Here is a 26,071-nt window from a genome sequence, read left to right as displayed (position 1 = left end):
GGAGCACCACTGAGAGTGTCCTGGCTAACTGCTGTAGAGAAATAGATTGGAGATCAATCCACAGGACCATAAGAGTGGCAGAGAGGATCAGTGAAATCTTCCTTTCCCCCACCAACATGATCCACCAAGATTGTTGTCTGAAGAGGGCTCGCAAAATCATCGAGAAACCCTTACACCCTGCACACAGCATCTTTCAGCTCATCCCATCAGGAAAGGGATACAGGAGTATCACCACCAGGCTGAGGAACAGATCCTTCCCATGGGCAGGGAGAACTGCTCACGCTAACTGTCCGAGATTCTCATATTCATGAAACCAAATTTATTTATTTATTTATTTGTATATCGGAATACTTGTCCTGCATATGTATTATTTGATGGTGTGCGTGTTATGTCTGGCTGTGTGTCTGCATGCTTTGCAGCCAGGACCAGAGAATGCTGTTTTGTCAGGTTGTATTTGTGCAGTCAGATGACAATAAACTTGGCTTATTCTTGACGGGTGCTGGAGTTTCAAAGGAAGTGAAAAGCGTTCAACCACATTCCAGATCTGTAGATCTGGAGCTCATAAATTCTAATATAATGGTAACTCATATGCAGGTCCCAGTTAAACTTTTGACCAGTGGTTATTGATAATTAGGAATTCCATGGTGTGATGTCAATGGTGAGTGGAGAGGTGAATGGAAAGTCAGCCAGAGTCCTCCAAGAAGGTGTAAATGTATTGAAGGCATGGTGTCCTGAGGTGATCACGCCAATTTGAAATTTTCTCTGAGATGGTTACTTTAAGTTAACTGTGATAGGATTACGTTAAACTTATGGCTCTTCAAAAGTGGATAGGAAATAAATAATCATTTATTCTAATGTTTGGGTATTTAAATAGCCATGAGCATCAAACTTAAAATTAATTACATTTTTTATCTGATTGAAAACACAATTATTACTGTATAATCCATTTTAACAGAGAATAACAACATAACGCCATTATGTAGTCTCAATTTTAATTGCCCAAAACAGTTTTTCCCATTGCTTTTCTTTCATGTCATTTTCTGTTGAACCAAATTGCATAGGCAGAGTGGCTTAATTTAACTCAATACTTGTATAGAAAAAAAACATAATTTTAAATGGCTGGGGCATACGGTAACTGTACACATTCATAAAAACAAAAATGCATGCAGCAGAAAATTACTTTGCAGTTTTACCTTAACCTGTCCTTTCAAAAGCATGTCACATTAAACAACTCAAATTAAGTTGACACAACAGTTTTCTGCTTGGGCTAGCTAAGAGAAAACAATATTTGGCCATAATCTCAAACTCTGACAGACTGAGCCCACACACAAGTTGGAGGAACAACACCTCGTATTCCATCTGGGGATCCTCCAACTAGACGGCGTTAACTTCTTTAGTTTCCGTTAGCTATTCCCCTCACTCTATATTTTCCCCTTTCCCTCTCCCACTTTCTATCTCTCCTTTCCTCCAGGTATGCATTCATAGAACTACACCCCTCCCCCAATCAATTATCACCTTTCCTCTCCTAGCTATTAATTATGTCCAATTATCAACTTTTACCTGTTGGCCTGTGCTCCTCCTCCCCCAGCCTTTTTATGTAGGTGAAGGATGGGCCTGGCCTTTTTGCCACACATTGTCCCAGTCAGCTGTACTTTGCCACACTACCTATCCTTTGTGAAAAGCTTTTTCCAACAAACACTTTTGACTGCAAGGCAGAGGTCAGCATGGAACATCTTGCAGACACTGAGACGAGTTCACGATGGACACAGGAGGGTAGTTCCCTGAGTAGATTGTCTAGGTCATCTAGTAGAATGCCTCATCACCAGTGCTCACAAACATGTACCAGGAATTGGCCTGGCTAGCAGTGAGAGGAGTTCTCCCAGTTAGAACCTTTCTGTACAATCGGCATATCCTCCACATTATTCCTGAGGATGCACATCCGCTAAGAGTGTGTGAAGAAGGATGCAAGAGTCCTTGTCATGGTTCATCCCCAGCAGCAGCATGATAGAAGACTCTCTAAATTATGGGTTATTCCCAGGTACACACACACAGAGTCAGACAGCCATCAATTCGGTGAAAGACACAGCTTGGTCTGCCCGAAACCTATTGCTCTTTGAGCACAAGGAGCTATTGCTGTGGGAATGCTGCCAACTGCCACATTCAAGACTGCAGGAGTATGTGTTGAGGGATGCACTGACGCTTGGCGCAGCCAATGCGATAGTGCTGTGGGGGGAACGACCACAGTGTAGAGTCCTTCCGTTACTGGGCATTGAGGGTCTGAGACCGAGGGGAAGTCCCTCAAACCACAGAGGGGTAAAATAACTGCCAGGTGCCACAGTGGTGGTAATGGTGTAAATGTAACAATGTATTGTGATGAAAATTATTGGATACGTAACTCAGGGTGAGAAGACTTTGAACAGGTTTCTTTTTAGAAATAATTTATTGTGAATAAAGTCTATTTTTGGTGAAAAATAGTTGGTTATACAGTATATCTTTACCTCCTATGGACCCTGCGAGACCTGCTGAATTCCTCCAGCATTTTTCTGTTTTACCTACGGTCTCAACATCTGCAGACTTTCATGTTTCACCCTAAAAGGTTCATGATCCTCATGTGAGCCATGTTATAGTTTCAGTGCAATACTGGCCAGCTTAATTTGTTCACAGGGTTCTGCATTCTCGAGGCTGTTTTCCTTGCTTGTCTAGTTTCCCAAGGTGTGATTAGATTTTTTTTCCTTATCTTCTGATCCATTTGCACTTCCATACATCGTTTACATGCCCTTCATGCCATGAAAATTCCAGAAATGACCAACACTAAAAAGATAGTCTAATGACTTATTCTGAACATTTACTCACCAAGGCACTCATCATCACTGTCCCCGACCAGAAACCCAACTGGACCATCCACACAATCTCTGGGGCTATGAGTTGGTCAGGGCCTGGGTATTCCTGACGCTCCAAAGCCTTTCCACAATTCTAGAGGGCAGAGTTCAAGAGTGTGATGGAATATTCTCCACACCTCTCAGGAAGCCTGACACCATTCCAAACAAGCAATCCACTTGATTGGCAATCTCTCCATTATTCTAAGTGTTCGTTGACTCCTCCATCATGGCACCATGACTGCAGTTTGTGCTCTCAACCACTGCATTACATTTACACTAATATGATAGAACTTCCTGCTGTCGAGAAGGATGAGAGCACCAGGTTCAGTTTGTGAAAATATACTTCAAGTTCATATTTTTTTTATCATACAATTGTACAAGTACAACTTGTGTGTTGGATTCTCCTACAAGTCGAACATCAACCTGATTTGGAAACATATCACTGATTTCTTCATTGATGCTGGGTTTAAATCTTGAAAGTCCCAACCCAAAAGCATCCAGGGTTCAAAGCAGTGGCTCACCAATACCTTCTCAGGGGCAATTAGAGATAGTCTTGCTACTACTGATGCCTACAACTCATGAATGGTTAAATTAAAAAAAAACAGCTGACCCCTTCCTACATCATGACTTGCCTCCCACACGTCAGGATGCCTCAACCAACAGTTTGGGACAATATTTCTCAATAACAGATTATTTTTAGAGTCATAAAAGCAATTTAATTCCACCAAACTGCAGGTACCCACTCACTCATTAATCACTAACGTCCATTCGGTATCACCCTTCCTGTCAGCACCTCTCTTGGCAGAGGTAGGGAACTAGCTATGTCTGTGACAGGTTTGAGGACATGAAACAAAGATTTATTCCCTCTGAATAGTCTTAACTTTTAAACATGTTGTTTATGGTTACTAAATCAAAGTTCCACCTCTCTGCTGATTGGCGGGTTCTTAATGACTTGAAAGATAAGATGATAAGTTGAGTAATCAATGGATTTCCTTCTTATTTGTGACTGCTACCAATACACCCCACTCCATTCTTTAATTTGTGCAGCTACCAGTACAAAATGAATACTTGCATCTGTGAGTGATTCTCCGGATGATAGTTGCAAATACCAGAGGATATCCGTATAAGGTGAAGGGAGGGAAGATTATGGGAGACATCAAGGGTATTTTTCTTACACAGAATGTGGTGGGTGGCTGGAATGCATTGCCAAGGGTAGTGGTGGAGGTTGGTATAAAAGCAACATTTAAAAGTCTCTTAGGCACAAGGATGCAAGAAGAGGGATATGGGTAGGAGCCAGGGATGTTTGAGTAGGTTTATATGGTCTAGCACAACCTTGTGGGCTAAAGGGCCTGAACTGCACTGTTATGTTCTAATTGGTTATTTTATCAAGGGCTTTCTGACATTCTGGGTGCGGAGTAACTAAAAGTTTCACAAAGTAAAACACAAAAGTCTGCAGATGCTGTGGTTAAAGTAAAACCACAATGATGGAGAAACTCAGCAGGTCAAACAGTGTACTTTATATAGCAAAGATAAAGATACTTAAGCAGCATTTTGAGCTTGAGCCCTTTATCAGGGCATGAGCAAAATGCAGGCAGGCACCTGAATAAAATGGTAGGGAATAGGGAGGAGCACAGGCCCACAGGTGAGAGGAGGATAAGAGAGGGAGGCACAACAGTAAATGTTGTGAGGGGGAAATGGCTTTGTGAATGGAGAGGGAAGGTGTGGAGCATTGGAGGGAAAGAGACAGAGGGATAGGGAAGAGAGGGAGAACAAGGAATGGTCTAGAAGAAACCGGAATAGTTGAGGTTAATGTCATCCAGTTGGAGAGTTCCAAGGCAGAATATTAGTTGCTGCTCTTCCAATTTATGGGTGGCCTTGGTTTGGCAGTGCATGAGGCCATGACGGTGCAGGAGTGGGGCATGGAATTTAACTGGGTGGCCACTGGGAGATCCTTGTCATTGTTATATATATTAACGATCTGGAAGTAGGGGTGGAGAATTGGATAAGCAAGTTTGCGGATGATACAAAGATTGGTGGTGTTGTGGACGGTGAGGAAGATTACCATAGATTAAAAGGTGATTTAGGAAGGCTGGAGGTGTGTGTGGGCTGAGAAATGGCTGATGGAATTTAATACAGATAAGTGTGAGGTGTTACATTTTGGAAAGGCAAATCTAAATAGGTCATATGCATTAAATGGTAGGCTATTGAGATATGCAGAGCAACAAAGGGATTTAGGAGTGATGGTACCCTCAAGGCTGATACTCAGGTAGATGGTGTGGTGAAGAAGCTATTTGGAATGTTGGCCTTCATAAAATGGAGTATTGAATTCAAGAGTAGGGAGGTTATGATGAAATTGTACAAGGCATTGGTGAGGCCAAATTTGGAGTACTGTGTACAGTTTTGGTCACCAAATTATAGGAAAGATATAAACAAAATAGAGAGAGTGCAGAGAAGGTTCACGAGAATGTTGACAGAATTTCAAGGTTTGAGTTACAGGGAAAGGTTGTGCAGACTAGGGCTTTTTTCTCTGGAGCGTAGAAGATTGAGGGGGGACTTGATAGAGGTGTTTAAGATTTTAAAAGGGACAAACAGAGTAAATGTGGATAGGCTTTTTCAATTAAGAGTTGGGGAGATTCAAACTAGAGGGCATGGTTTAAGTTTGAAGGGGGAAAATTATAAGGGGAAATTTCTTTACGCAAAGGGTGGTAGGAATGTTGAATGAGCTTCTGGCAGACGTGGTCGAGGCGGGATCATTGGTTACATTTAAGGATAGACTGGATAGTTACATGAAGAGGAGAGGACTGGAGGGGTATGGACCAGGTGCTGGTCAGTGGGACTAGGAGGGTGGGAATTTGTTACGGCATGGACTAGTGGGGCCGAACTGTCCTGTTCTGTGCTGCAAGTGGTTATATGGTTATATGTGGAGAGAGTGAAGGTACTCAGCAAAGCAATCTCCCAGTCTGCATCCATTCTCTTCAATGTAGAGTACCAGAAGCAGTAGATGAACCCCATAAATGGACTGTTTGGGGCACTGAAAGATGGTGAGAGAGGAGGTGTGGGTGCAAGTGGGGCACTTCCAGTGGTCACATGGGAATGTAACAAAGGGACGATTAGAGGGAAAAGATGAGTAGACGAAGGAGTCGTGAATGAAATGGTCTATATGGAAGGTGGAAAGGGGTAGATGTGCCTGGTAGTGGGATCATGTTGTAGGTGATGGAAATTGCAGGGGATAATATTTTGGATATGGAGGCTGGTGGTGTGAGGTCAAGGGGGATCCTGTTTTTGTTGCATCTAAGGGCAGAGGGGGCCAGGGCAGATAAATGGGAAATGGAGGAGATGTGGGTAAGGGCTGAGTTGATGGTGGTGGAGCGGAAGCCATTTTTTAAATATGAGACAGTGGCTTGATGTTTTATGGTGGAATTCTTTTGTAGGGCTAGGTAATAGGAGATGTCTGAGAGCTCTCATCTGGCCTCAACAATGTAGAAACTGCAAGTTTCTGGCTTGGTTAAAATGAAGACACAAAATAGTGGAAATGCACAGCAGATCAAGCAGTGTCTCTGGAGAGAGAGAAAAACAGTATTCGTGTTCCAGGACACTGATCTTTCTTCAGAAGAACCAAGTCAAGAGAGATGTATCCACATGGGGTAGGGGTTTCCTTTCCTCCTGATAATACCAAGTCTGGTTGAATATTCTGTGATCTGGGATGTAGGCTTTTGGCTGTTTTATAACAGAGATAACCATTCTCTGAAATTAGCCAACAAGGTGGCAAAACTTTTCCTGTTGCATTTGAAAGCGTTCAAATAGTAATTTACTGTGTTGAGGTATACATCAGCTTCAAAGACAAATGGGGTCTATTCCATGTACCATTCTGCAGTTTCTCTAACAAATAAAATATAGTCTTTTGGAATTTTTATACTAAGTGAGACTTCCCTTGCACCAACCCACTTCCAAAAGCTCTGGACACTTTTTCATGGACTGTGTTCTGCTCTGTAGTGAATTTTAATTGAAATTGTGATCATTCATGTGTTGTGACTCATTAACCATTGGGCCTGTTAATGTGCAGTTGGGAGTTAACTTCACAAAAGATTCTCCATTTCACTATCAGATCTCTCCATAATCTCCTAACCTCTTTTCTGTCTGCACTGTTGTAACATCACATTTTTTTTGGCATTAACTGCAAAACTCTGAACATTTATAAATTTTATATTTATGATTTTAATTTTTAAAATGTTAATGATGCAGCCATCCTATTAACCTACCAAACCCTGTACTTGCATGGAATATGAAGGGAAACCGGAACACCCGGGAAAAAACCCAACAAAGGTCATCGGGAGATCATACAAATTCCTTACAGACAGCAGCGGTTTCAAACCTGGGTGGCTGGTGCTGTCGTAGCATTGAGCTCACCACAATTATCTCTTATCATCTCTTTCCTCTCTTGGCAAATTGTAGTCATTTAACATGCAATTTAAAAATAAATAGACATACAGCATAGCAAAAGGCCCTTCCGGCCCATGAGCCTCTCCTGTCTGAGTACCCCAATTAACCCACAACCTCTGAAGGGTGGGAGGAAACCGGAGCACCTGGAGGAAACCCATGCAGACACACAGCGAATGTACAAACTCCTTACAGTGTCGACTTTGAACCCAGATCGGTGACACTGAAATAATGTTGTGCTAAACCACAACACTAACTATGTACTACCGTGGTGGTGTACCTGTACCAACCTTGTGTATCTGTGTGGCTGCAGCAACTTAGAATTCTGGCACATCTGTGTGTGTGTATATGACAATAAACTCTCATCTCATCAACTCATCCTTTGAGTTGTCTGAGCAGAGTATGCATGTTTTCCCTGTTATTGCAAACCTTTCCTCAGGGTACTGGTTTTTTCCCATATACCAAAAATGAGCAGAATAGTAGGCTAATTGGTCGTTTTAAAATGCCCCAAGTTTGAAGGTGAATGGTAGAATCTTGAAGCAGAATAAAATGGGATCAATGTTGGATTAGTGTAAAGAGTGCAAGATAGCACGACTCCATGGGTTGAAGGATGTGTTTCCATGCTGTAATACTCTGATTCAATATCTAGGCAAGTATTTGAATCACCAAGGCATAGAGGCTATGGGCTGGGTGCTGGAAAATCAAATTAGTATAGATCAATGGGCTGGAGTGCCTTTTCTCATGTGGTTTGACTCTTAGTCTGGAATTCCTTTGCCAAACCTCTTTGCTTCACTATCTAACTCTTTTTTCAAACCACTCCTTGGATCTATTTCATTAGACCAAATTTTTGCCCTAATATATTGGCCTCACACCAATTATATTTGGTTAAAGGTCGTCAAACATATGTTAAGCTCCTGGAACCCTCTGTTATGTGGGCCTTTTATAAAGCAAAAAATCTGAATGTAAAGGCGGAAATTCTCCCACCCTCTTGTCGGAAAACTTAAATGGTCCGTGAGCGGCTGCAAGGTGGTGACTCCAATTCCTCCAAGGTAATGCTAGAGATGGAACAACGTCCGCTGCATGGATAGCTAGGGGTGGGCTGATTTCACCATCAGCCTGTGATCCCATTCACATCTCTCTCCCACAGGTGCCGTTAGGGCAGGGACAGCCTGTGGGGATTGTCAGGGCAGTGGAGTCCAGGCCAATGGAGTTGTCAAGGGGCGGCTGGGGTGGGCTGTGACAGCCCCAATGGCAGCTCAATCCTCTAGCTTCTCACTAGACTGCTTCAGCCTTTGGGCCGCTCGTCGGCGCCAGTGGCTCAATACAGGGCAGAGCAACGGATATCTACCCTACCCATAATCCCCACGCAGCTGGAACCATTCTAGGAAATACAGAGTGGTTCCAGCTACATGGGATATTATGGGCAGGAAAGACGGCCATTGCTCTGCCGTGTATTTATGACGATGGCGTAATGGCAACAGTCGTTTAAGGCTGCTCCAAAAACAGGCAAATTAAAAATTTTATCCATGTTTGAAACCAGTCTCAAAGTGGAGGCCCAACATAAAAACACCATGTGACTGTGTAGTTGCTGAAGGTTGGCTTGACATAAATATCTGCATTTACACTCCTGTTATGTGATCAGTGGGAAATTTGCTGCATTCAGACACTTCTTCTGCAGTTGAGTTTACAAACAACTCCAGAGAGTCTGGGTTTAGTGCTGTGTTGAACGCAAATTTTCTTTTTCTGTTGTGATTCAGGTTTTCACACCCCATGGTTCCAACTCACCCTGGTCCTCACACAACTGGAATTCCTCACCCCACCATTCAGAATCACCAAATCAAGCAAGAACCCATTCACAACGAGATTGAACTCATGAACACGTAAGTTGAAAATTTGGGGATTTTATTCAAAGATTCTTTAAAAAAAACTGCAGATGTTGAAAATCTGAAATAAAAATAGAGAATGCACAAAACAACAGGTCAGGTGGCATCTGTGGAAAGAGAAGCAGTTAATTGCTTCAGGTCAAAGATCCTTTGTCAGAGCTGTTCATTGTTTCTCTTTCTGGAGATGCTGTTTGATTTTGGCTTGCAGGTAGAAAGCAGAGTGTAGTAGTGGAAGGAAAGTATTCTGCCTGGAGGTTGGTGACTAGTGGAGTTCCACAAGGATAGGTTCTGGGACCTCTGCTCTTTGTGATCTTTATTCATGACCTGGATGAAGAGGTGGAAGGATAGGTCAGTAAGTTTGCAGATGATACAAAGGTTGGAGGAGTTATGGATGGAGCTGAAGATGGTCGAAGGACACTTAAGGATAGAAACAGGATGTAGAGTTGAGCAGAGAAGTGGAAGATGGAGTTCAATCTGGAAAAGTGTGAGGTGATGCATTTTGGAAGGACAAACCAGAAGGCTGAGTACAGGGATGGTGGTGAAGGCTGAAACATTAGGGGCATTTAAGAGACTCTTAGACAGGAAAAGGGATGGAAGAAAAATAGAGGGTTACAGTGTAGGGAGAGTTCAGTACTTTTTATAAGGAATATATTGGCCGGCACAACATCGAGGGCCTGTACGGTGCTGTTGTGTTCTTGTTAGGCAAGATTTGAGGTGTGATGGAGCTTCAGCAGGGTACATCAGATATGATCTTATTGCATGGCAAAACAGCTCCAGGAATTAGAGAAACACAGGAACCTGTAGATATTGGAGTCTTGGGCAAGCAGAGGGGAACTGGAGGGACTCCAAAGGTCAGGGAGCTTCCAAGAAGTATCATGGGCAGTCAAACTTTCAGATTGGGATTCTTTCATGAGGGTAAAAGGCATAAGCATAAAAAAAAGAGGTGGGAGGAGTGAGGAGGGACCTATAGGCAATAGGATATTGGATAAATGGAGGTGGGGAAACAATAAGTGGAGAAGATCAGTGGAGGGGTGGGTTGAGAGATAAGCAAGTACTGAAATAGACTAGGAAAATGGGAAGAGGTAGAAGGCAGATGGAAACAGGAACAAGGGTCTATTTGGCCTATGCTATCATCTTCTAGGAAATAGCACAGGTTGGAGGAACAATTTTATTTTAAAGTGGTTGCTCCCACAGTGGAAATAATTTGTGTTAGTCATCAGTATTCTTTTAAGTAAAAACACAATGCTGGAGAAACTCAACAAGTCAAACAGGCACCTGCCCACATTTTTTCAAACACCTGATGAAAGGCTCAAGCCTGAAATATTGGTTGTGTATCTTTACCTTTTTGCTCTATAAACTGCACTGTTTGACCTGCAGAGTTTTTCCAGCATTGCTCTTTTACTTCAACCATTGTATCTGCAGACCTCCATGTTTTACAGCAGTGTTTATTTTCTGTCCACAGAAAATCCCAGCACGAAACAAGGAAAGAACAGGAGGCAAAAAAACCTCACATCAAGAAGCCTCTCAATGCCTTCATGTTATACATGAAGGAAATGAGAGCGAATGTGGTAGCAGAGTGCACATTAAAAGAGAGTGCAGCCATCAATCAGATTCTTGGCAGGAGGGTAAGTGGATGCTCTGATTCAATAAAGTTTGGATTTTGGAAATTATTTTAGAGTGGACAGCCTACTACAGTGATTTAGGAAGATGATGCACCATTATCACTCCTAAAGGACTGTTTGGGATTGGCAATAAATGTTGGTCTTTCCATTGATTTCTGGTATCCAATAAATAAATAGAAAATTGCAACACTGTGTGGTGATCATGCTGGATTGGGTTTGTTTTCCAAAGCTATGCCCATTGTGATCTCATTTTCACTTAATCAATGTTATAATCAAGGGGAAATTGCCTGTTACCAGCAATGGAGGGAGATGTAGAGTCATTGAGGCATACAGCACAGAAACAGACCCTTCAGCCCAACTTGACAACGCTGCAAGATAATCCCATTCTCCCACTTTTGGCCTCTCTCTTTAAACCTATCTTTACCTTTCCTATCAATGTACTCATTTAAAGGTGTTATGTTCCAGTGTGGACACTGTATATACTTATGTCATAGATGATACAATATAAAAGTCAAACTCCACCCTCCTATTTTTTAAAAAATATTTTATTTTGATTGGTCCAAAAATCTGGTGCTTTCCATATATCGCATGTAAAAGACGACACCCCCCCCCACCACCACTATTTTTGGCCACAGCCACCTGCTTCCAATGCCTTGACCGGAGGCTCTCGCCTAGATCCAGGCCATGCGCCCACTAGAGATCCCAACACCCCAACCGCAGACTCTCGCCTGGCCCTGGCTGCCCACCCATCCAAGCTCTCAATCTCCTGACTGTAGACTCTCGACTTGGCCTCGGCCACCCACCCATCTGAGTACCCGACGCCCTTACTGTGGACTCTTGACTTGGCCCCAGCCTCCTGCCCATCTGAGCTCCCGACACCCTGACCGTGGTCCCGCCTGCCCACCCATCAGAACTTCTGATGTCTCAAACGATGCAGGTACTTACACAGACAAAAGTAGTATGTGTATAATAGTTGACCACTAAATCTTACTCTAAAAATTGGTTCATAAAATTCGACTATTACATGAGTATATTCAGTAATCAAGTTGGAACATTAACCAAGTTTGAGGTTGTGTGACATAACTCCTGGAATCAGAATTGGCAGGCACTATCACATGACATCATTTAAACACTCAGAAAAATGTTTTATGCAACAATTCCTTTAATTCATTTCCCTTGCCTCCCTTCCTCCACATTCTGGGGTTCAGTCACAATAAGATAGCAGACAATTAAGTGTTCGCTGCTCTCCTGGAGTCACCATGTTCTTCCAAAAGCAAAGCTTTATTTGGGGTATTCCTTTAAGTAATTTTGAATATTTCACACTATCTTATCCAGCACTGGCAACCAATCCACTACAATTCTAAATTACCGGCCATCATTGGGATACCAGATCAGGTTGATAATTTATTGGAAATTTCATAAAATGCCCTTTCACTCCTGATGGCTTGCTCAGTCAGTAGACTCTACCTTCTTATCCTGAACATCTAATGCAACAAAAGCATTCAAAGAAAATGACAAGCATTTTTTTTTAACATGGAACCTGCAAACTTTCTGCCAGCTTTCTCACGTCAATTTCGAAAGGGATTAACCAGTGATTCCTGGAAACTCCTGGGAAACTTTGCATCCCACATTACTCAAAGCATATTGGTACAGAACACATCCCAGAGTATTTGCAGTGGTTGCAACGCTTGCAGAGGGAGGCAGCATTGTGAACACAAAGATAAACCGCATGGGATCGATGCTGGGTCACACAAAGGTCCTGTGCAAGCCCACTGGCATTCCTACACAAAGAGTTCCAGCCTTTCATACCTTGTGAAAATTATCAATGTCAGTTTATAAGTAATATCTGTCCCTTCAGTTATGGTTGCTTCTGGCTATGCTCGTTTGTTCTGTCATTTGATACATAACGAAAAGAAAAGTGCCACTGACAACCCCCTTAGATTTGACAAGTTTGTACTGCAGGGTGATTCTGAAGTGCATTTGACCAACAGCCTTCTTTATTGTCAAAGGGTGAATGTGGGAGAGGAGACAGGGTGAATTGAGAATGAATCAGAGGAACTGTTTTGTAAGAAATTTTTCAGAATGTTTAAACTACCTGCACAAACCTGGTGATCTCATAAAAGAGAGATGCCCATTTTGATTGGATAAAATTCCAGGAGACATGGCGCAGCATCAAATTAGCCTCATGTTCCAACTATTGATTACCCACTGGAATCACCGAGTGATACAGCCATTCAGCCTAACTTACCCATGCCGACCAAAGAGTCCCATCCACACTAGTTTGCCCCCCTGCCTGCATTTTATTTGTATCCCTCTAAAACTATCCAACCATGTATCAAATTTTTGCCTCAAACTTTGCAACAGCCCCTGACTCAATCACCTTCTCTGACAGCCCATTCCATACACCTACCACCCACTGTGTAAAAAGGTTACCCCTCACATTCCTGTTAAATCTTTCCTCCCTCACCTTAAACCTACATCCTGTGATTACTGATTCCACTACTCAGGGCAAAGGGCTCTGTGTTCACCCGATCTATTCCTCTCATGATTTTGCACAGCACCGGAACATAAAATAACACACAAGTGCTGGAGAAACGGAGCATTTCATGCAGCATCTACTTCATTATTTGAGAATCAGAATTAGAATATATTGTTGTGAACAAGTCGTGAAATTCAGTGTTTTGCAGCAGCAATGTTGTCCAACCATTCATATTATAAACCATCTTACTACAATAAATATAAAAAAAAATGGGTTCATTGATTATCCAGGAATCTGATGGCAGCAGGGAAGAAGCTGCCCTTGTGCCATTGAGTGCTTGTCTTTAGGCTTCTGTACCTTTTCCCTGATGGTAGCAGAGTGAAGGGGGCATGGCCTGAGAGGTGGGGGTCTTTGAGGGTAGAGACTACTTTTTTAAGACACCACCTCATGTAGATGTCCTCGATGGAGTGAAGTCTGGTGCCTTGATGTTATAGTTAATAACCCTCTGGAGTTTATTCTTGTCCTGAGAGTTGACACCTCCATACCAAACAATGATGCAACCAACCAGAATGTTCTCCACTCAACACCTGTAGAGGTTTACGAGAGTCTTCGGTGACATACCAAATCTCCTCAGGCACCTCAGAAACACCTCAAACACTGCTAGCGAGCCTTTTTTCTGATCGTACCAACATGGAGGTTCCAGGATAGATCCTCGGAGATGTTGACACCCAGGAATTTGAAGTTCTTGACTCTCTCCCCTACTGAGCCCTCAGTGAGGATGGGTCATGTTCCCCTGAAGTCCACAATTACCTCCTTAGTTTTGCTGACATTGAGCACTAGGTTGTTGTTGTTACACAACCATTCAGCGAGCTGATCTATCGCCCTCATGTACACTTCCCCATTGCTGTTGGTGATTCGGTCGACAACTGTGATGTCATCGGCAAACTTGTAGATGGCATTGGAATTGTGCCTGGCCACACAGTCATGGTTCTGACTTGGGCTGATCCCTTCTTTGAGCACATAATTTTGACTAGCTATTGTTTTCTATCGATATTGCCTAACCTGATGAGTTTCTCCAGCACCTTTGTGTACTCCACAAGACCCCAGCATCTGTAGACTTTTTTTGTTTATCCCCATTTGGAACAAAACATCTTCCACTAATTAATTATCTGATTGGATAATTCTTCTCCAAATGATTTTACCCCAATTAATGTATAATAAATAAAAATGTTCAAGTAAAATTAAGACATTTGGCTAACATTTTATTACAAATTTTTGGAATATTAATCGTTGATACCTGAAGGCACCAGGACTTTTCAGGATGAAAGACAGACAAGATATGACATGCGGACCTCTGGAAAAGTTCAGTCTGTGTCTGTGTCTTGACTCCTTGTGTGAACCTGAAGGTTCATGAGATGCTCAGGCAAAGATTGCTTTTTTATCCATTGTACATGCAGCTTGTGGATATTAGGGGCAAGGTCAGCATTTATTTCCCATTGATGTACTAATTACCCTTGAGCCTGAAGAGTCAATCACGCTTGCTATTGGTCTTGTGGAGGTGCTGGAGAAACTCAGCAGGTCACGCAGCATCTATAGAAAACAGTAGGAGTCTCGTGCAGGCTGGACTGGCTCTCCTTCGCTGGTAGTTACATTTCTGTGAGAATCGGAAGCTTCGCAAACACCTAATACAAATGTGCTGGGGAAACTCAGCAAGCAGCAATATGCAGTCAGCGTTTTGGGCCTGAGCCTTTCTTTGGGAGTACTGAAAATCAGGTAGGCACCCGAATAAAAAGTGGGGGTGGAGGGAAGATGGAGGTAACAGGTAAAAGGTAATAGAAGAGAGAGAGTAATAGAAGAGAGAGAGAGAATAAAATAGAGGACTAATAAGGGTGACTCTCTGATAGAAGGAAATGGTGGGAAGATAAACTCCCCTTCTCTCTCTCTCTCTCTCTCCTCTGCTCTTATCTTCCTACCGTTTCCTTCTATCAATTTGGAGGTCCATATTGATGCCGTCCACTTAGAGAATATTACAAGACAGAACATTACATGTTTTTCCTCCAATTTGTGGGTGGCTTCAATTTGGCAGTACATGAGGCCATGAACAGATATGTCAGTGGGGCAATGCTGACTTGAATTAATGGTTGGCCACTGGGATGTCCTTTTACTGCAGCAGACAGAGCAAAGATGCTCAAAGAAATGATCTCCCTATCTTCATATAGTCTCCCCTGAGGCCAGATCAGGAGCACTGGATGCAGTAAATAATCCCTATATATTTACAAATGTTGCCTGTGTGATGGTCCACCACTGCGGTAATCGAACTGGCCCTCCGGTGGTTAGTGCAACCAAAGGCCAGCAGGCCGCACAGCGGCAGGCCCAAATAATTAAATTGGCGGGTAAACGGCAAGGGCACCTTAAAGGCCAGCAACCCCAAAATAGCACTGGCCTTAATACGTAGCCAACAGACAGAGACAGCGCCCGGGGAAGAAGGGCATTATTATGCAGGAAAGTACCCGTGCGCGGGAAACCCGCTTTTGTTATGCATGTTGTAACATCAGCCAAGTGGGGCCACTGCAGGAACATTGCAAGAATAAAAGTTGGCCTGAGCCCTAATAAAACTCAGAGCTTAACCTGATTACATTACGTGTGTGTATCTTCTTTGAAGTAGCTTGTGGCTACATCTATTCACTTCACTGTAAGCAACCATTGTCTTATTGTTATCAATATATTATAGCCACATTCAGGGAAAATGCTGTGGAGTGAAGAAGACTGGGTAATTCCCTTTTTGTAAAAGGCAAAGACAATTTATCAGCAAATGGGAGGTGGGGGGGGATGCTTCTGAAACATCCCCATAAGTAGTGGGGTCCATCATGCAATGAGATTGAATTGTTCACAGCCAGGTTCAGCCAGCAAAGACAAGTGGATAATGCATCTGGGCTTCCTCTTGGGACCCTCTACCATAGTGCCAGTCTTCCATCAGTCTGATTCGCTTCATGGGTTATCAAGAAACTGGAATGGAGACGGCAAAGGATATAGAGCTGAACATCAACCTGACTGTAAAATTGAAGACCTGCACTGCAGACCAAGCTTTTCCTGTGTAGTTACCACACTAACAGCTACTCAACGAAAAGTAGAACAAATCCAATCCAGTTGGTCTAGTCCCAAAGCAATGACAGGTGTTGACAAAACTATCATGTGGTGCGTGGTACCCTGTAAATCATTTGTTAAATAACGAAGTGTTTGACTTGAAACATTGGGTATGTGAAAATGAGAACATTTGAAATTAAATAAGAGCCTTGCTCAAAATCCCGAGTTTAATGGAGGAGAGGGCACTCATAATAAGGGAGGCAAAGGAGAAGGGAACTAAAATGCAATTAACTCAGACACTGGGACAAGCGTGGAATAGTGGGACTAGCTCAGGTGGGCAACTTAGTTGGCATGGATGTGGGCTGAAGGGCCAGTTTCCATGCTCTAAGAATCAATTGCAATCTGAGAACTCAATTCTGAGAGGACATTAGGATAGTTGGAAGGATTATGGTTAAAGTCTAGGATAAGTGGGTGCAGTAACAAGATAATAGGTTTGCCATTCAAAAATGATGTGAGAAAATATTTCTTCACCCATAGGATAACAAACCATTTTACTTCTTTTCTCAAGAGAGCAATGGAAATTCAGTCAGGACAGGAAATGAGGCAGAGCAGGGATGGGGGGGGGGGGGGGTGGGGGGGGGTGGGGGCAAAGTGCCTGCTCTTGTTTCTGTGTTTATATAAAACCTACCCATCACTGCCCAGTTTGGGCATTCCCAGGACCACTTTGTTCTAGAGCTTTGGAGGTGAAGTCAGCTTTTGACCAAGTGTGGTATCAAGGAGCACTGGTAAAACTGGAGTTGATGGGATCTTCAGTTATTTTACAAGTGACCTTCCTCCCAGCTCAAGGTCAGAGGTGGGGATGCTCATTGACGATTGCACAATGTTCACTCAACTTTAGCCAGTGAGGCACTATCTGCTTGTGCGCAACTAGTCTTGGTCAATTCTCAGGCATAAAAGTGACAAATACCATTTGCATCACTAAAGTGTCAGCCAAAAACCATCTCCGATAAGAGACCCTAGCAGTCTATTGTTAATATTTAATAGGTAAAACGCAGGATTCTGTTGACCCCGTGGTTAAGTGAAAGAACACACAAATGCTGGAGAAACTCAGCAGGTCAAACAGAGCCTTTATGTAGCAAAGGGCCTTGATGAAGGGCTCAATCCCGAAACATTGGTGATGTATCTTTACCTTTGCTACATTAATAGTTAATAGCATTACTGTCACTAATTCCCCCACCATCAACATGCTGGGGAGGAGGAGGTGTCACCATTGATCAGAAATTCAACAGGACCACACACAAACAATGTGGTTAGAACAGGACAGAGGCTGCGACTCCTTCTGGCAAATGACTCATTTCTAAACACCTCAAAGCCTTTACATTATCTACTTTGCCACAGAGCACTCTCCCTAGCCCAGACACATCTCCATAATAGCAATGTTGGGTACAGGCTTTCAAGCTTGTGCAACCAAACAAAGAGTTAGGGAGGCAGCCATTTGCACCACATCTAACAGGAGTAGTCTGACAATACATGGAGTAGTTGCTTCTGGTCCTGGTCAGGGAGCAGTCCTGAGCTCTACATCTCAGCACTGTGTTGACTCTTCTTAAAGGGTGCATTTCCACACTGGGTGACTAATTGTTGCGGACTGCTGGATTCATCAGCACCACCCGACACTGTCACATGAAACCCAACCAGTTATCATGGGAGTAGATACCTATGAGCGTTCAAGCTGGAGAACCCATGTTACTGTAGATCAGTGGTCCTAATAACTAGAGAGATGGGATGCCACTGTAGGCTGTTTGCTCCAATCCATCTCCACTCATCAGTTAATGAACCTTTGCCAATAAACCTCTAAGATAATTGTTAGTACAAATCAACTGCAGGACACAAAAGTGCTGGACAAACTCAGCAGATCATGTAGCATCCTTACAAAGTAAAAGGCAGAAAACGGTTCAGGCCTGACCCCCTTCCTCAGAATGTGGAATTTTCCCATATTCCCAATGAAATGCTCAGGCTCGAAACATCGACTTTTTTTTAAACTTCCTATGAATATTGCACAATCTACTGAGTTTCTCCAGAACTGTTGTGTGCTGCATTGGACCCCAGCATATGGAGATTTTCTTGCTTACCTCATGAACTGCAGTCCTCCATTTCTAACTTGTTGCTCCATGCTGCTTCTGCCTAGCTAGATGTGATGAGTAAATTTCCCACCCATCTATTCTTCTAGTGGCATGCCTTGTCTCGCGAGGAGCAAGCCAAGTATTACGAATTGGCTCGGAAAGAGAGGCAACTTCACATGCAACTTTACCCAGGCTGGTCTGCACGGGATAACTATGTAAGTTTCTTAAAGCTTTGTCTCGGGATCTAAAAGGGTCTTAGGCTTTTATTTTATTTCAGGCATCTTCTTTTGCCTCCTGGATTGCTAAATAAACAAATTTTCAGACACTACTTGCATGAAATATATTCAGTTTCTGAAGGAGAAACCTTATGAACTCTGCTACCATCACCTCTGCTCCTTAATATAAGAAGGCTCACTGTTCTTCAAGGAAAAAAAGCCAGAACTAACACAGGAAAATTGAGGCGCATTCAATTTGTAGAATGCTGCACCTTTGTTCCGTGGGGTTGATTGGGGTTGTTTGATCTTATTTCAAATTAGTGCTTATTCAAATTGATGGTCATTATGGTATCAGCTGTGAATGTTTGCAGCAAATACAGCTGTCATCTCACAAGCTCAAGTCACATCTTTCAAATCTATTTCTTAATAAATTCTCAGCTTGATGAGAACATCACCAGTCTAGAGTGAGTCTTGTTGAAATGATGTGGTGTTCACAGGAAAGAACCTGGCAAGCCTTTCTTTGTTGAAGGAGTAGAAGTGGGTGATACTTTTATCTCTGTTGTGTATGAGTTGCGATGTTTTAGAGATTAATGCAAATGAGCAGATAAATCTCCACCAAACATGAGAGTTGACCATGGTTTTCATTATCTGAATAGGAAGCTTGCTCATTATTGATCAATGGGAGAGAAAATCAGATAGTTTCTGTGACAGGTGTAGTTTCAAATTCTAAAACAAAACAATTTATTTGAAGAAAGTGATGCTCATTTAAGTTTAAGATCTTCCTTTCTCTCCCATTATTCCCAGCCATCTATTTCATTCATTAAGATGTGGCTCCTCAGAGCTTTCATTTGCCTAATCCAGGTGGCCAATTAATCATGGGGATTTTGACAGTCAACGATTATGTCCTTTTTCAATCAGATAGACGGCAGAGTTCACTTAAAAATTTTCATGTGCAATGATTAAGATTCTGGATGGATTTTTTTTCCCCCCCAGAGCAAGCCATTTGGATGAGGCCAGTTTCATTTCACTAACTGGCAATTGAGACCAAACCCCTGACAGACTGACCAGCCTGGAGTGTGAGCTTGGGTTCTTGCTTCTACGTGTGATTGAATTTCATTGACCTATTGGGGCCCAGAACTACTCAGTATGGAACTAGTTAATTTTGGTTCAGGTTGTGTTCTTATAGTTCATTAAATATTTTCAAAAAATATATTGACCTTCATGTTAGTCAGAATTAACTATAAAATTAGCTGATGCAGTTTTGAACTCAGTACATAAAGGAGCAATTGAAATAAAATGAATCTATTTGCCTATGTTGTCATGGTATCTTATCAGAGCCCCACAAAAATTAGTTCCTGTATTATGTTTCAGGTAGAAGCATACAGAAGGGGAACTTAGTTTTTATAGACTGTTAAGATTCCAAGAACACTTCATTGCCCCTTGCCCAGACGGAGTCATATACCCACAACCTTATTGTAAGGTTGTAAATAGATTCTCTGTTATGAAGCTTTTGGAACTTGGCTCCTGATATCACCACTGCTAGTTATAGTACTTTTGCTGTAACATGAATCTTATTACAAAGCATCCTTGACACTTGAGATCTTTCCTTATGCCAAAAGGCTTATTCCTCCCTTTTTCTCATTAACTGGAAACTCAAACTCCAATGCTTCAAATCCTTCCTGCGTGGGTGAATGCACTATAGCCCAACAAATGCTTTATTCCATTTCCTGGTGAGTTGCTTTCTGCGCGTTAACTTGAGTCACCCAGGATGGACATATAGGTGAGCGTACAAATGTACAGCTGGAAATGTATCAGAGTGAGTGACTGACCAATTGGGAGCAGAAGGAGGAGCAACAAATGCTTCTTGTATTGGGATCTGGTTAAACATGGCCATCATTCTGCTCATAACAAAAGTTACCTGCTTGTCAGGAAATGGCATGAAATAAGCAGTACATATGCTGGCATGGCTTCATTTCAATTTTTGGTTGCAGATCCTTTGACCCAACAGGTCTATGATGACCATTGACCACCGATTTTTACACTATTCCTTCACTGATCCCCACATTTCCATGAAACCTCCCTCAGAGTCTATCACTCATCTACATTCCTGGGTCAATCAGCTTACCAATCTGCACATCTTTGGGATGCTGGAGGAACCCACGGGGCAGGGGCTGGTAAAATCCACACGGTTACAGGGTAAGCTTGCAAACTCAATGCAGACAGCACCAGAGGTCAGGATTGAACATGGGTCACTGGAGCTGTGAGGCAGCAGCTCTAGTGGCAGCATCATTGCCCCACCCATGTGTTCCTTGTGTTTATATGGGTACCTCTTGGACTCATGAAGAAAGCTTCATGAACTCACAATGAAGAGCCTGTTGTGTCTTCAGAACAGGATGCAAGTATTGCCACCATTAAACTGTTGACCACTCCTTTAATTTGTCATCTGAGTCCTATTGATGCATTAGGCCCACAGAATGCATTGGGACTTGATCATCTTGCCTAACTGAGGTGGGGATCTCATCAGATGAGGCAATGTTAAGATCAAAACCAAATGGTTATTAAAAACCATCTCATTTTTACCATCTTAAATGGTGGAAGGTAAGGATAGTTAAAGTTCTCCCTCTTGTGTCTTTGAGGTTGATTGGTAGAGAGATTATGGGCCAAGTGCAAGCAGATAGACAACTTGGTCAGCATGGGCGATTTGGACAGAAAGGCCTGTCTCTGTGCTTTTTAGCCTGATGACTCGAGGCTTGTGTGTCCACTTGATATTAAGATGATGAGGACATTCAGAGTGAAGTTCTCCTGGGGCAAAAGTACGGAATGAACAGTGATGAAGGAAGAGCAATAATGATGTGAGATATATATGTGTTCTGTAAATAACTGATCTATAAACTATCTTGAACTTGTTTCAAATGTTGAAGGGGAAGAAGAAGAAGAGGAAACGTGAAAAGATGCAGGAAACCACTTCAGGTAAGAAAAATCAAATAATTCCTGGAAATTCCAATGATGAAGTAAAATCTCACACTTTAGAGTGTGGATCCAGTGCCTTTTGTAAACATGCAACCTGCTGAATTGAATCCTTTCTTACCAGATCCTGTCACAGGATAAATGTAATTCCATTGCGGTGGGGATAGGGTTTTCTGGTGTAATTGTAACATTTCCCTCCGCTTTGCCCCTTTTGTCACCTTGAACACCAAAATGCGTCTGACCAAAGGGTAGCATGTGGGGCTTTGTAGGCTTATTAACTGTTTGCTGTAAGTTTGAACATGCACCTTGTATTCAAACCACATCAATATTGATATTGTGTAAGGAGTATCTTACACAATCTTGTGAGTAATCTTGAAATCTCTGGAGTGACTCCCAGAAAGATAGTAGTGTTAAGTGGTAGTATATGTTAAGTTGTCCCTTGTAGTTATTGCATTCATTTTAAATGTGTGTGTGTGTGTTTTTGCCGATTCTGTGCTGTGCTGAGTTTGCTTCTGAAGTCAAGCTTCCTATCCAATGTTGAAGTAAGCCATCTTGAAAAACTGTTAATAAACTGTTATTTGTAGCATAGGAAGAAATCATTGAAATAACACACCAGTCATGGACATTGTTTTTGAAGTTCATTGATTCATAAGGTAGTTGGAAGCCTATGGAATTCACTCAATGAGGTAAATGAGTTTTGCACTAAAATCCATTTCCCTGGGTTGAATGAATTTTGGTTCCCAGGTGGACAGAAGTCATTGCATTCCTATTCCAAAAGGAGAAATGATCTAATTGCATTTTGGATGATATGGAAATTGAGATTTTGTTGTTAATTGTGACAGTAATGGTGAAAGTTGAAATCAAAAACAACTGTAGTTGCTGGAAAGCTGAAATAAAACTAATAAAACCTGGAAACACTCAGCAATCACCCAAAAAACCACAGAAAGAGAAACAAAATTCATGCTTCAGGCTGAAAAACCTTTATCAAAACTGGAAAAAGATTTTTTTAAAAAAAAAAAAGGCAGTTTCAATTTGCAGAGCAAGCTTAGGGTGTATATATATATATATATATAAAAAAAAGAGGGAGTATCTTTAAGGCCTGGGTTACCACAAGGCTGAGCTGTAGGAGCTGATCAGTCAAATGGGATAGTTGGAGAAGTAAGTATGTGTCAACATAGACAAAAAGCATAATACAGTTACACAATCATTTATCCTGGCATATAAAATCTGGAATGCTCCAAAAACGGGCAAGTGGGGAGAGAGAGACGGCAGCGCAAGTCGGGCAGGCGAGGGAGAGAGACCGGCAGCGCAAGTCAGGTGGGTGAGAAACCAGCAGCGTCAGTCGGGCAGGTGAGTCGGACAGCAGTGTGACTGGAAGGGGGTGGGGGTGGATACGGCAGCACAATTCGGGTGGGCTTAAACATGGCTTTCCGAAATCTGGAAAAATCCAAAATTCAGAACACACTGTCTCCCAAGGGTTCCCGATAAATGATTTTGTACCTGTAGTGGTTAACAGCAGGGTTGTATGACATATCCAGCTATACTATTGGAGAGAGAAAACTGAGTCAAAATCTGAGTCCGCGGCCAGATCAGCCATGATTGCTTTGAATGGTGGAGCAGGCTCAATGCGTCAAATAGCTCCAAAGCTTTTTTTTAAACTTTCAATGCCTTTTTTTTTACATTGTTATGTTAATATTTTAATGCACTTGGAGTAAGTTAGATGATATTTTTGCAAAATGTTACTGCTCCTCTGACATACTGGCACACTTCATTCCCACTGTGGCAAAAATATGCAAATCTAAATGACTGTGGTAGATCTAGGCTAAGCACAACTTGTCCCTGAAGCAACTTGTTTCCTGGTTTAAAAACTATATTTGTTTTTGTTCTGGACCACTGGAACAATCATGACGTGGGCTTCAGTAACACGAATGTCTCCTCCACTTGGCATCTTCCCTGGATTTCCCCTGATGCTTTTCCTTGAAGACTGTGCAGATGAATTACTTTGGACCTCATGAATTCTTACATTTCCAGCACTCCTCCTACTGACATGGCATTAAAACCAATGTTAGCCAAAGATTGCAAACTATTCATAACTACAGCCTGCTTTTATTTCAGTATATTAAAGGTGTGTCATGCAAGTATGAATTGGCTTATTGCCATAAATAATCTTAACTTTATAACATCCACGATAGTCTAGTGTAGACAACCAGCACGTGGGCATTAGACTTCAAAATTATTGATTGCTGGGGTTGTAATGTGTCAAGGAAAGATCAGGCGAGCCTATGGGTAGTTAGAAGAGGATTATTTGTGGTGCAAGTCTTATGTGCAGTGAGATGAGGAATGGAATGCCACAGAAGTGTCGGTGGGCATGAAATACTGAGACAGTGCCCCACTTGTATGTTTACAGTTAGATTAACCGACAGATAAAGGCACAGCCTGACAACCACAGGCCCCATCGCTACAGGGCACATAAATGTTACATTTCTAGGAAGGTGTGACTGATCTTAACAGGCGCTGAACCTTCGCATTCACAGAATACAGGTAGCTTGGTGCAGATAACTTGCCTGTGTTTATTTTCTGTGGTGTTCGAAGAAGCTGCCAGCATGTGTTTCAAGCCTGCAAAAGCTACGTTTCAACATATAACTATGTCTGTAGCAGCGTTAAAAAATGAGAATCTTTTGAGCCAGTAAAGTTCTGTTGTCATTTGCTTTTTTTCATAATCAAACACCTTGATACTTTAATATTTTTATTTAGCAATTTATGTGTGGTTTTGGGGTTTAAGAAATTTTAAAACCTACATTTTCTGAATGTCCGTAAAGGTCTACAAGTGTGTGACAAGCAATTGGCTTTCAATTGATCATTTGTCATGCTGCATTAGTCCAAGTCTTATCCAAAATCTTCAGGTGAGCCTACTGCACAAATAAGGGAGTGCTGTAATGAAAATGATTATATGTTTCCAATATAATGCTAATGTGCCTGTGATTTCATGGTACTATATTAATAAAGCACAGGGCAGTTATCTCAAGTGTGGCAGAAAAGTTGAAGGTTCTTTTCAGTGGAAGAGAGATACAATTGTAGATATTCATGTGTTAAAAAATCCAAACTGACTTAGTTCATTAAAAGTGCTAGTTTCATTTTTCTTTTTTAAATATTTATTTTTTTTAAATTGATTTTCACAAATAAACCTGCATATACAAAACATTTATGGAATGCACAATGTTAATGACAAATTAGATAACTCACCAAACTATAAAACAATAATACGACCATAATACAAAATTATATCAAGACAGATTTTTAAAATCACATATAGCGTGTTTCTAAACCCCCTAAAGTGTATGACTAAAGAAAAAGTGTACTTTGTTCATGAAATAAAATGGCAAATTTTAAAATTTCAAAATAATATTATGCTTGAAGGTTATGTAAGTAATTCAGGAAAGGTCCCCACAACATTTGAAAGCTTATGCTTGAATTATTAATTGAATAACGGATCTTTTCTAGGTTTAAACAGCATAGAATGTCCCTCATCCATGGAGCGTGAGTGGGCAAGGCAGCATCCTTCTACCTAAACAATTTCACATGTCCAGCCAAGAGAGATGAACACAGAACCACATTTAATTGGAGTTAGAAGAATATCATCCTCTCCAGTTGTACCAAAAAGAGCCACCAAAGGATTAAGCTCTAAATTTACTTAAGAATTGAAGATAAAGTTTGAAATATCTCCCTCCAATATTTTTCAAGGCTAGGACATGTGCAGAACATATGGACTGAAGAAGCTTCATCTCTCTTACATTTATCACAAGAATTTAAATTTGAATAGATGCAAGATAATTTAACTTTAGACAGATGTACAACTTTAACAAACAATAACAGGCACATAACGATGTAGTATTAACCAGCTTAAGAATTAGATCCCAGACTTCATCTGTAAATGAGTGGTTTAAATCCTGTTACCAGGCATTTTTAATTTTAACTAGAGGGGCATGTCTCAAATCCACCAACAACGTAAATAATGGATATTAAACCTTTGCGAGAATGTTGTAGCCTAAATAATACATTCACAATGTTTGCATCGTGTGCCCGAGGAAAATCAGATATCTGAGTTTTAAGAAAATGTCTGATTTCCAAATATCTGAAAAAATTAGTATTCGGTAAATTGAACTTTCCAGAAAGCTGTTCAAATGTCACAAAACTGTAGTTTGATTTAATCAGTTTATGTGATTTGCATAGTATCATAGAACACTGCATGCAATCAGACCCTTCAATCCATTTAGTCTACCTAGCCCCATCACACCTATAGCCCTCCATGCCCCCTCCCATCCATATATCTATTCAAATTTCTTATAGATGTTGAATTGAACCGATCATCTCTCCTCCTCTGGCAG

General features: G+C 41.7%; 1 protein-coding gene across 11 annotated transcripts in view; it reads left to right on the top strand.

Annotated features, from left to right (window-relative positions):
* lef1 (lymphoid enhancer-binding factor 1) overlaps nucleotides 1-26,071 on the top strand; it is a 198,809-nt gene that overhangs the window by 114,866 nt on the left and 57,872 nt on the right. For 5 of the 11 annotated variants that reach the window (XR_011353914.1, XM_069925777.1, XM_069925778.1 and 2 more), the window contains exons 6-9: nucleotides 9,074-9,196; nucleotides 10,662-10,824; nucleotides 18,612-18,719; nucleotides 21,641-21,689. Coding sequence is in view for 8 of the 11 variants with exons in the window: in XM_069925777.1 (XP_069781878.1) it covers nucleotides 9,074-9,196; nucleotides 10,662-10,824; nucleotides 18,612-18,719; nucleotides 21,641-21,689 (443 nt within the window). In the remaining 3 variants the exon portion in view is untranslated. Of the gene's footprint in view, nucleotides 1-9,073; nucleotides 9,197-10,661; nucleotides 10,825-18,611; nucleotides 18,720-21,637; nucleotides 21,690-26,071 lie in introns of all 11 variants that reach the window. The other 6 variants (XR_011353913.1, XM_069925776.1, XM_069925770.1 and 3 more) reach the window with 2 other exon arrangements.

This window comes from Narcine bancroftii, chromosome 3, assembly GCF_036971445.1.
Source record: "Narcine bancroftii isolate sNarBan1 chromosome 3, sNarBan1.hap1, whole genome shotgun sequence".
Taxonomy (NCBI): domain Eukaryota; kingdom Metazoa; phylum Chordata; class Chondrichthyes; order Torpediniformes; family Narcinidae; genus Narcine; species Narcine bancroftii.
This window is presented reverse-complemented; position numbering and strand designations above follow the sequence as displayed.